The sequence below is a fragment of the Odontomachus brunneus genome, unplaced genomic scaffold (assembly GCF_010583005.1).
Source record: "Odontomachus brunneus isolate Ranch 3 - 2012 unplaced genomic scaffold, Obru_v1 Obru_scaffold_026, whole genome shotgun sequence".
NCBI classification, from domain to species: Eukaryota; Metazoa; Arthropoda; class Insecta; order Hymenoptera; family Formicidae; genus Odontomachus; species Odontomachus brunneus.
In genome coordinates this window covers 653643-665411 of record NW_022639476.1, presented here as the reverse complement: position 1 = coordinate 665411, position 11769 = coordinate 653643, and the positions used below count along the sequence as shown (strand labels likewise).

Below are 11769 nucleotides of genomic sequence, written 5' to 3'. Positions count from 1 at the left end.
CTCTCTCTCTCTCTCTCTCTGCAGATCTGTAGAATTTATAGAATCTTGACTTTAAAGAGATCCCATTTGCACAGAAGAAAGGTCTATTGTTTTGCAACTAAAAACTAAAGCTTAAAACTCGCTAGTTCGAATCTACAATTAAATCTACATCAGAGCTGCTTGAGACAAAAAACAAAATCTCATCCTTTGCGGAACTCTCTAGGAAAATTCCACTAAGGATGAGATTATATTTTTTGAATCATATATTTTTAAACGTCAATGACTAATAAACTTTGATATTACAGCACGGTAGATTCTCGAGTGCAGCAACAACGATTCTTCACCAAGACCAATGGAAATTAAGATATCGAATAATCGGAGCTGTATATTTTTCGTTGGATCAGCCAAATCAGTTCTTTCCGTGCATAAATCTACGGATCGCGAATCTCTCGAATCTCCTCTCTTATCACACGACGCGAAATGACGATCGACCGCGCACGCGGACGGATGGCAGAGCATGCGTCGTTTTGTTCGAACTTTTATCAGAACGACACGAACCTCTCGACCGCGGCAACCGACTGAAAAGCACTGCCAAGTTCCGTCGTCGCGATTGCAGTCGCGGCGATGCACTTGCCGCACTGGCGGCGCGAGTGCTCGCCTCGCGTTCTCTCACACTCCTCTCTCCCTCTCCCTCTCTCTCTTGTCATTCAGGTACTCGATTTGCAAATCGCGACTTGGCGCTCAAGGAAGTCGTCGAAACGTGCGAGTTTCACTTATATACACTTCGCGTTACACTACAGTCGGCTAGTTATATGATAATGATGTGCCGCGCATATCTCAGAGATAATATGAAAATTGTAAAAAAATTGCAACTTAATCTACAATGCACCTAAAAGTAGCAAAAATAATTTGATATTGATTCAAAGACCGGATCAAAAATTGTTTTACTTTGAAGTGTAAGCTCCAATAAAAACGATAACGTTAAATGACGTATTGGCGTTATAAATGTCATTAATACGTCATTTGACATAATCCCGCTACTTGAAAATATTCTTATTCATGTTGTTATGAAAATATATGATATATATAATATATATTGTAATCTTTAGCAAGAGAAAAGATAAAAAATAATGATAAAAATCTCAAGTTTTGTATTTATATACTTTAAATATTCAAAATGATGTATGCAATTGTATTTCTTGTGATTCAGAGAAAAGTTTGAAAGTGAGAGGCAGTGTAAGATAACCAAACTATAAAAAGTGTTCGCGAAATAGAAATACGTTGTTACTCAACTTTATTTTATCACACATATATACCATACGCGCACTTCTACACGGAAAATATAAATATTAACGTATTTAATTTCCAGTGACTGTTTGCCGGGATTGTACAATCAATGCATTCTTAAGTAGTATGCAAAGTGTGTCTCTAGTCGAACTCACATCTGCTCAGGTGTGAGACTGATCTGAGAAAAAAAGTAGGAAGATTTATCGTACAACCGCAACCTGCGAGTTTCACTCTTCGTCATCCGCGAAAGTAAAGCAAACGTACTTGTTTGCGTAAAACTTAAGCAACCTTTTGGCAAACAGCTGCCATGGATTTTGGAAGCTACCTTGCATACTCGCGTATCAGTGGTGCATACAGGGTGTCCCAGATCACCTTCACAATCTCTCGTGAGGACGGAAAGCGGATTGAGATGAACACAAAAGTCCTGTACCATTTTGCAATATTCGCAATAATAGTCGAGATATTAATTAAAAAAGATTGGTGAATGATAATGCGCGATATAGTAGATGAGCTGCAATTGCGCCGTCTATCGTTGTATACTTGTACATTAAGTTAAACTGAACAAAAAAGTCCTCTACCATTTTGCAAATGACAACATAGATTTTTAGATATTAATCAAAGAAAATTGTTACATGATTATGTACCATAACGCACAAATTTTCTTTAATCAATATCTAAAAATCTATGTTGTTATTTCCAAAATGGTAGAGGACTTTTTTGTTCAGTTTGACTTAATGTACAAGTATACAACGGCAGACGGCGCAATTATTATAATTTCATATATCACATCGCGCGTGATCATTCACCAATCTTTTTTAATTAATATCTTGAGATTTATTGCGAATATTGCAAAACGATATTGGACTTTTGTGTTTATTTCAATCCGCTTTACGTCCTCACAAGAAATTGTGATCTGGGACACCCTATATATTCAACGGTCCGGTCGATGTCGCGATTGTAATTTTCCATATGTAAACGTTAACCGAGTTAGTCATTATCGAAATTATGACTTCCTAGTTGGGACGCGCGTTAAACATTAACGCAACTCCGTACTCTCGACTCCGTAGACCGAGTTTGGCTTTGTCGAATGAGAAAAGCGAATGCGAGGTCGACAAATATACTTTTCAGACGCAGAAGCGATTCCCGTCTTTCCCCTCAGCTTCCGAGACCTTCGGTTACATTCGATGGCATCGTTAATTTCGGTCACGCGAAATTTTCGCCACTTCTTTCTCCCGTTACGAGCACCATATACAAACGCACCATCGTATCTATTTGCTTCACCTGCGCCCATATATCTGAAGACAATCACACGATCGCCACGTGGAGGACCGATGGGAAGAGTTTTTATGGCGGTGAGCGAATTTAAAAATATACGGCGCCACCTCGCTCGCGAACGCGACGATTTTAATTGAAAGCGTCGGTCAGTCCCCCGGATTGAACGACATGCGCGTTGCTCCTGATCGTCGGCAAACAGCATCTCTTTGTGGAATGACCCTTCGTGTTCTCGAGTCTATTCGTCTCTCATTGCCTTTTAAGTTTCTTTGCGGAAAAAAAAGTACGGTTGACCCACACGTAAGTTTGGCTGTACCAGTCAGATTCAATAAAGACGGAATAACTAATTATATGCTTGCTCAACAGGGCGATTGCTAAATTATTTGCATTGCAGCAGTGACGATACCTCCTGGTTGCTCCAATGAAAGTACATGGAGAAACTTGGTTTTTAATATTCTCACTCCTATCATCAAGTGCAACAAAAATGCATAAGAAATAAAATTGAATACAAGATATAGTTAGATAATTTTAACAAAATCAGCATAGCTGAGACACGAACCATTTTGAGTTTCTTTAGCCGAGATTCCAACCGAAATATTTTAAATCTGATTTTCTGAAAATTTTAATTAAAATTGCCGGATTTCTCTCAGTTTGGCCGAGATTCGAACCGAGATTTTTTACTAATTTAGCACAGATTTAAAATATTTCGGTTGGAATCTCGGCTAAAGAAATTTAGAATGGTTCGTGTCCCAGCTATGTTGATTTTGTTAAAATTATTTAATATATATAATTAATGTAATAATTATTTAACTATATCTTGTATTCAATTTTATTTCTTATGCATTTTTTGTTGCACTTGTTGATGATAGAAGTGAGAACATTAAAAAGCTATAAACTGCCCGTGAAAGTGGGCTCAAAGTGGACTAAAATGAAAAAGTATGACCTAAATATTTTTTTGTACTTTTATTTGTACTATTTTTATTTTATACTATTTTTTATTTTGTACTATTTTTTTGTACTTTTATTTGTGCCAAATTAAAAAGAAATCGGAGTGTATCTTTTGGGTAGGTTTACTTGTGAGTCTTATATCGATCATATATACTATCATCACACAACGATGACTAGGGTGAAGCAACTATGCTGTTCGCAACTAGATATATTCTGATTATGTGCACCGTATCTCTTGTTTTTCGCGTAGGACTCATATATTATTCAATTCTCGAGTTTCCCGATTGTTGTGCACGCGAGAAAAATACCATGACGACGAATGCGAATTCACCGGTTATCGATCGATAGGTAGACCGTTTCGAATCGAAGTGGCCATCTGACGTTGTCACCGTCATCGTCGTGTCGTATGAAAGCGAACTCTTATACAATCGATCTGATTAAGCTCTCAAGGTCCCTCGAGTCTCCGCACTCGGATGCACGGTCAACGCATCCCGATGCGTCGCGACGTTGCGGATTGATAAAGGCGTCGGCCAAGAATAATTCGACTACAAACAAACGCGACGGACACACATGCACACGCTTGACGACAAATTGTATCGCTCGTATTATTAACTAGAGAATCAATAGCACAAGAGGCCGGGTCAAGTTGGCGCAAAGGGCGCGCCAGCTGTTTCGTTTATATTTTGGGAGAAATTCTATTTTCAAGCGTTGATTGATATCATACGCAGATGATGCAACCGCGAACACATTGAAGGATTCACGAGTGACGCGAAATGTAACGGGATGAGACCACGAGTTAGCTGTCGATAGCGGGAGCGACGAAACGGGACGCAATCGACTCGTGAGGTCGTTCGCGTAACCAGGTCGAGATCAAAAGCGTGTTGCAGCCACGACGGCAACGCCGACGTTAAGGACGTGAATTATTTTGAGAGAGAGATGTCGTAGCACGTGGCCGCCACATTCGCCATGTCCACTCTGTAAACCGAAAGCGAATCCTCTCGTCTTCGCGCGATCGCTCGTAAGAAAGTTCACCACTCACAGGGGATATGAATTAATACTAAAGAGCCCCGACGTTCGATCGCGAATAATTGAACACGAAGTTCTGCGTCGAATCGAACTTACGATGAACAGGTGAAGTACATTTGGAGCTTCTCTCAAGTTTTGGGAGCTCTGCCCTTCTCATCAAATGAAAAGGGAGGAGTGTACCTATCTTTACACCGCAAAAAATATTGTGTTGAATTTAACACAACGCAAACATGTAGACGAACAACGCAACTTATTTATATACTTTACATAAAGAATATATTACTTGTATCTTTGCATATCTTTTCTTAGATAAAGTTTTATAATATTTTTGTAAAAAGAATAAATCCTTGTTCTGAATACATGATAATAAACATTTTTAAAATTTGTGATAACTATATTTTAAGAATATTTTAAGAACTATTATCAAGAAAATATTCTTCCTTAAAAATAGGCATTATTTAAAAGGAGGAAAATAAATAGTCGCTTTTCTTAACTATTATCAAGAAAATATTCTTCCTTAAAAATAGGCATTATTTAAAAGGAGGAAAATAAATAGTCGCTTTTCTTAACAGTAGAACATTTTTCTGCGCATATACAAGTAAACTGTGTTATGCCAATACTTAGAAATGAAATATGAACTTAATGCAGAATAGCCAAAACAGCATAACGACAATATATTAAATTATCATGCGAATATGTTAAAAACTTAATGGAAAAAAATTTCCACACGGATCGACTGCGACGCAAACACAAAATGCTTTTGATCGTGTATTTTCGGCGACCTGATTGGTCCCTTCCCCTCCCTTTATATCTATGTTAAACCTATATATAGCCCGGCAGTATAATTTCATATCGTACATCATCATTGATAGCCTATCGCGAGGAAAAACACCGCCAATGAGACACGAAACAGCTCCGCGCCGCGACCTTATCGATATTTCGCTCTTATAAAAATATTCCACGTAGAAAGAATTAAGACTCGACAATTTAATTACAAGGTAATTTCATTACAAGGTGAGTGTACTTTCGCGATATCGACACTTCGGAAAACAGGAGGACCACGCGAAGATTAATCGAAAGCCTTTCTTTTCTCTCTTTTGCTCTTTGCGCAATGAAATCACAGGGAGATTTTTTGTCGTTTCACCATGTAATCGAGCCGTATATCGGTGTAATACTAGACACACTGGTTGTGTAATCAGCGCGTGTAAAGCTCACACAAATTGAGCAACGCGACACGACGAAACGCGACGCAGCAGTCTGCTGCTTCCGTCCGTCTTTCGCACAGGAAGTCGCGGTTTCACGCGTACTGACTTTCAAAAGTGATCTCCGTTGAGATCCTCGTAGAAGAGACTGTCCGATGCAAGCCACAGGGAGCGCAAGATATCTTGTTTCGCGGTCGTTCACAATATGTTCCAGATAGTAATAACACGCGCGTTAGACAAGAAATCGCGTCCTGTCTCCCCCTTGCGCTTCTCTCGCGCGCCGAGGTCGCTTAGAACCTCGATTCGACTTTCGATTTGCAATCTCGGCTGTGCGAAAATCCTCGCTTCCAGAAGAGAAAGCGTCGGCAAATTGTTAAACAATTGGGACATCAAGGCAGAATAAAACGACTCGCGATCTCCCGAACGACTAAACTTTCACGATAATATCTTTCCTCGCTCTCGCCGCTTTCTTTCAGAGCACCCTTTGAATTCCTCCAGATCCTGCTACTTACGATAACACCACCGACCATCCTCCCGGACGTCGCGCGCGGATTGCACGCGGCTTCCTGTGACTTCTCGGTCGCGGCGACCGACTGAGCTTGCGCGACGAACCACTTTCGCTTCTCGTAGCCACTCTCGCTTTCGTTGGACTAGCTAGCAACGAGGTCGACGGATGCGACGACCGCGGGTATCGCGGCTGAAGCGCGCACGCGAATATCGACGGGACGCACCGCGGAGAGCAGCGTCGCGAGACAGAAGCTCGCGCAAGCGCCGCCTCGGAGACGAGAGGAGCGCGCGCTGCCGAGTTCTCTCGTCGTCGGCTTCGCGAAACGTCTGCCGATTATATATCAGCACCACTAACATTTTATGATGCAATGCGCAAAGAAAGTTTATAATAGTTACAATAGTTTACAATATTTTCTAACAGGAAATGTTTGTATTCACATTATTGACGCGAACATTGAAGATACACAGCGCTTGCTAACTTGGGAAGTTCTGTTACATCTCTCCAATATCACTTAACAATAGCAGTTATAGTTATTTTCTGACAATCACCTTTGTTTCATTTGTATGTGCAGCGAAAAAAGTTATAAATGGCTCTCCACCTGATATAAAAATTAAACAGCGACAGTACACAAATTACGTGCTAATTACGCACTTTTCGAGAACAAAATGCATTTCAGATTCTCATTTGTTGAGCCTTCTTTAGTGAAGCCCCGATAGATCGACCCCGGAAATCAGCCTATAAACAACGAGTTATTCAGCAAATATATATTTAAGATTTATGCGTTAATTATGCAATTAAATTAGAATAATCTTGATATTTGCACTTTGCTACCCTCAAGGGACTCAAATCCGGTAACTTCAGAGGACTGTGAAGAGAAGGAAGTGACGCGCCTTCTCCGGAGAGACCTAAAAAATCAGAGAACAAAAAAGGGGTGTGGATAGAAAAGAGTGACGACGTGGGGATGGAAAAGAACATCGAGGAGTTAAACGGCACGAGACCAGAGGCGGCCGGGGGGGATGAGACGACGGAATCTGCCAGCCAGATTCCAACCAACCATCGGTGCCAAGGGCCGCTACCCGGAGGCGATACAAGACAGGAAAAGGACAGTTTTTGGAACAAGGGAGGATGGGTGGGTGTTTTATACAGACTGGCGGATTCTTCTCGTTTCTTTTCCCAGGGAGGAGTCGGCTTCCCGGGGAAATTTCAGTGCGCGTTACGCACTGATCCGGGGCAACGCCACGGCGTGGCTGTCCCGGAGGGTAGATAACGTTCACGACGCGGGGGTGGTTTTATTTGTTCTCCAATAGCGAGAGTTGCGACGGCAGACGCGTACCGTCATGCGACGAGTTCGCGAAGGTTTAATGTGCGCCCTCCTCGTAACCTCCTCGCAATCTATCCGGTAACGAAATACCAACAGAACAAAATTGTTTTCTTTCCTCTGTCTCTCTTCTTACTTTCTTTCTCCCCGTGTTATCTCTCTCAATGCGAGAAAACGGAGATATTCTGCTTGCTCTACTCCTGACTAGGAGCGGTTGTTGAAACGGGGGGTTGAAACGCGAGACCGTTGTTTGAAGATAATTCGTAGTTTCCGGAAATACAAAGCGCGATACGGGAGAGACGCGTGTAATAATCCAAGAGCCAATCCGGCTCGGCTCGTAAAAGCTCAACGGCGTTTATTCGGAGTACCTTCGGCAAGATATGCGGAAAGCGTGAAAAGCTCGGCGAGGAGAAAGCCGGTGTTACGCCCGAAGATGAGGAAGAAAGAAGCGAACAAAGACGGGGAGCTCCGCGACTGTCTCCTCGCGCGATAAGGCGCGAGATTAACCCTCGAATGGTACAGCGTTCGAGATAAAGTGCAAAGACGCGGGAAATAGAAAATTAAAAGCCCGCGAGAACGAGAAACGGAAGCAGAAGAAAGTTTTGCAATTCGCCGAAGGGAGATCGAATTTCCCGAGTACTGACGACGTTGAGCAAAATCGATGCATAGTCAGAGAAAAAGACATAGTGTCGGCAACTATATATGGATGACTATACAAGTTTTGTACATAGATAGATTAATCTACACAAGTTGTCCGCGACAATTCGTTACAGAGCCGCGGTGTATACACACTGAGAGAAAAAAATAGTTGGAATAACTATAATCTCACTATATTTTATAGTTCGTTTTGGCCTCAAACATATATTTATAGTTCATCTAAACATGAAGATATAGTAGAATGAACACAGATTTATAGTCACCATCTTATTACTCTATATATATGGTAAAGCACCTTTTGGGAATATAGTTACATGTACCTATATTTGCCAAATATTCCAATTGTATTGACTATATAAAATAGTTAATTTCTCTTACCATTCAATATTTGCCACCTTACCATATTTTTTATTTCAAATAATTATAATTCTTGGTAAAAATTTTACACGGATCAGTTATATTATACTTATATTGTAAATATTACAAATATTATGGTAACATTTACTATAAAAATTATATTCCTAACTATAATATTTTTACTATGCCATTATAGTTCCAAATATCGTACATTTTTCTCTCAGTGCAGTTAAATTAGATCAGACTGAACGAAAGATTTCTCTATCATTTTTTGGGACCAACCACATAAAATTTTCAGTTATTAATTAAAATTGTCGAGTGATATGCGATACAAGAGTTACGATGGCGTGTTATTTGGCAGAGGATTTTTTTTAGCTTCATCTAATTTTAGGCTTAATTTTAGGCTTCATCTAATCTACAAGCACACGATAGCAAGCGTCGCTGTCACAGCTTGTGTACTGCATAACTCGCGACTTTTCGTTAGTCTTTTTTAATGAGTTAAAAGTTTACGTGCGTAATTTGCAAAATGGCGAAGAACTTTTCAGTTCAGTTTGGTCCGATCTACCTGTACACCACGGCTCTGTAGTAAATTATCAGGTACCTAAACTGTAACTAAAGTTTTAGTTTCAATAACTACGAAATAGTTTATTTAAACTGTATACACACATGACAATTCTACATACAAAGCTCGTACAGTCACCTGTATGACTATCACTACTATGCTTCTCTCTGAGCGCAGCGAAGCTGACGTAATCGAACGGTTAAAGCAAAATACTTTGCAAAATACGCGTCGTTTACGTAACAAACCGTATCAAGTGCGATTAGCGTAATTCGAGTCTCGCAAGACCAATCGAGGGTTGAATCTGCGCCGGGATAGGAATCAAGAGAGCACTTACCTTGCGTGACTACTCCCTCCCAGTCTTTGTCGGAAGTGGCCGGAAGTGGCGTGTCCGTAATAGCGGCAGGAAATAACTCGCGCATTCGATTTAATCGGATAAACGTGGAGTCGACGGGCTTCAATATTTGCCCGCGAACCGTCGCCTATCAGGACGAATCGGACGGCATTAATTAAAGAGACGCTTTCGCGAAACTGTTCCCGTGACAACTCTCGTTACCGTGAATAAATTACTCGTCGCCGAGTAATAACGTCGTTTACGTATACACGACACAGTTTCATGATACTGTTATGTTGCATACCGTTATTTATCTTGCGCATTGTCCGTATATAAAAGGAAAAGCACGATTTTTGTTCGCCGAGCGAACGCGTGACGACACGAGAGAGACAGAATTGATTATTTGGCGGCAGTCAGGTGCCGCTCTTGTCTCCTGGAAAAATTAAATCGACGACTGCACGCGTAGCGTGCCTCACCAACTGTGACCGATAAATCGCGAATCTCCTCCTGTGCAATTTTATAATTACACAGAAAAATCGAATTAACGGAGGATCAATGAAGGACGCGATAATTGTAATGGAAATTAATTTCTCACACACAACATCGCGGAACTAATGGACTATCCAGGGACATTCGCGATCGAACACCGCGTGAGCCGCCTCCAGCTGTTGCCGTATACCGTATGACGCAACCTCGGGCTGTCTTCGAGAATCAACTTTACGGAACACGGGAACAATCAAAATTCGTTCGTCCTGTACGGCGATTCCTCTATCTTCCTTCTTGGCGAAGGAGAGCAACGCACAAGCAACTCGGTGACGCAATAAATCAGACACCAATCTGATTTCAAGTTCGAAAGGCTCGCATATCCTCAATTGGAGCGAGCAATTGGACGAAAGCGTGGCCGAAGGTACTCCGAGAAAGACAAAGATACCAGACAGCATGCGGAAGAAAAAGTGACACCGCCAAGAGCGGGCCGAGTGATGATCGATCCTACCTTAGGATGTAGTTGACGCAGACGACGGAGATCGGTTTCTGCTGCTTGGAACAGTGGATCAGAGTGGCTTGCGTAACTACCCAGGCGTAGCCGCCCCTTTTGCCGAGGAATCTGTACGCCACGGTCTCGCACTGGCCCTTGCTGAACACTGGAACAGCAGAGAGAAACGTGAATGAGTAAGTGCGAGTAACGAATGAATGAGACAGTGACGGGAGAGACCTGCGGTCGTCTCAGAACGCAGGACAGTCGAGCGCCTCGCCGCGCGCACACGCGACACACCTTCCGGCTGATGAAAGACGCGGCGCGGGATTGCAAACACGATCGGCCGAGGGAGGAAAACCATCGATCCGAGAGTCTCGGGTGAATTGATTACGAGTGCAAAAATCAACGAGCCAAGCACATTCGTCGCGACGACGAAATGCAACGACTCGCCTCTTCCTCCGATCGTACACTGAGAACAAACGTTTGAGACTCGTATAATGGTCGTTACTCGAAATTTGTCCTACGTGAGATATCCAGATCTGAATTTAGAGTTGGATCTGAATTTCTTGCTTCAATTATGTAATATGTGACATTATATTTGCAATCGCGATCTAGCTGAGAAATTAAGATCTAACTCTAAATTCAAGTCTGAGTATCGCGCCTGAGACAAGTTTCAAACGAGTATTAATATAGAACTGAAATTCTACTGTAACATTAGTGATGATAAATTTAAGTACCAATAACCCTTAAAAGTACCAATTCCCAGACACATATCTAATCCTGAACATTGTTTTGGGGTCTTTAAATACGAATATTTAAGCTTTCAACATAGAATATATATACATATATTCGATGTCTAGGTATAGCTTCCGGAATGGAGCCGTGTCTTGAATCAGCGATAGGCATATCGCTGATTCAAGACACGGCTCCATTCCGGAAGCTATACCTAGACATCGAATATATGTATATATATTCTATGTTGAAAGCTTAAATATTCGTATTTAAAGACCCCAAAACAATGTTCAGGATTAGATATGTGTCTGGGAATTGGTACTTTTAAGGGTTATTGGTACTTAAATTTATCATCACTAATGTTACAGTAGAATTTCAGTTCTATATTAATACTCGTTTGAAACTTGTCTCAGGCGCGATACTCAGACTTGAATTTAGAGTTAGATCTTAATTTCTCAGCTAGATCGCGATTGCAAATATAATGTCACATATTACATAATTGAAGCAAGAAATTCAGATCCAACTCTAAATTCAGATCTGGATATCTCACGTAGGACAAATTTCGAGTAACGACCATTATACGAGTCTCAAACGTTTGTTCTCAGTGTACGATC

General features: G+C 41.3%; 1 protein-coding gene across 2 annotated transcripts in view; it reads right to left on the bottom strand.

The window, feature by feature from the left end:
* LOC116842613 (protein similar) overlaps positions 1-11769 on the bottom strand; it is a 44940-nt gene that overhangs the window by 17166 nt on the left and 16005 nt on the right. For both annotated transcript variants that reach the window (XM_032812043.1, XM_032812042.1), the window contains exon 7: positions 10442-10589. In XM_032812043.1, the coding sequence (XP_032667934.1) occupies positions 10442-10589 (148 nt within the window). The remainder of the gene's footprint in view (positions 1-10441; positions 10590-11769) is intronic.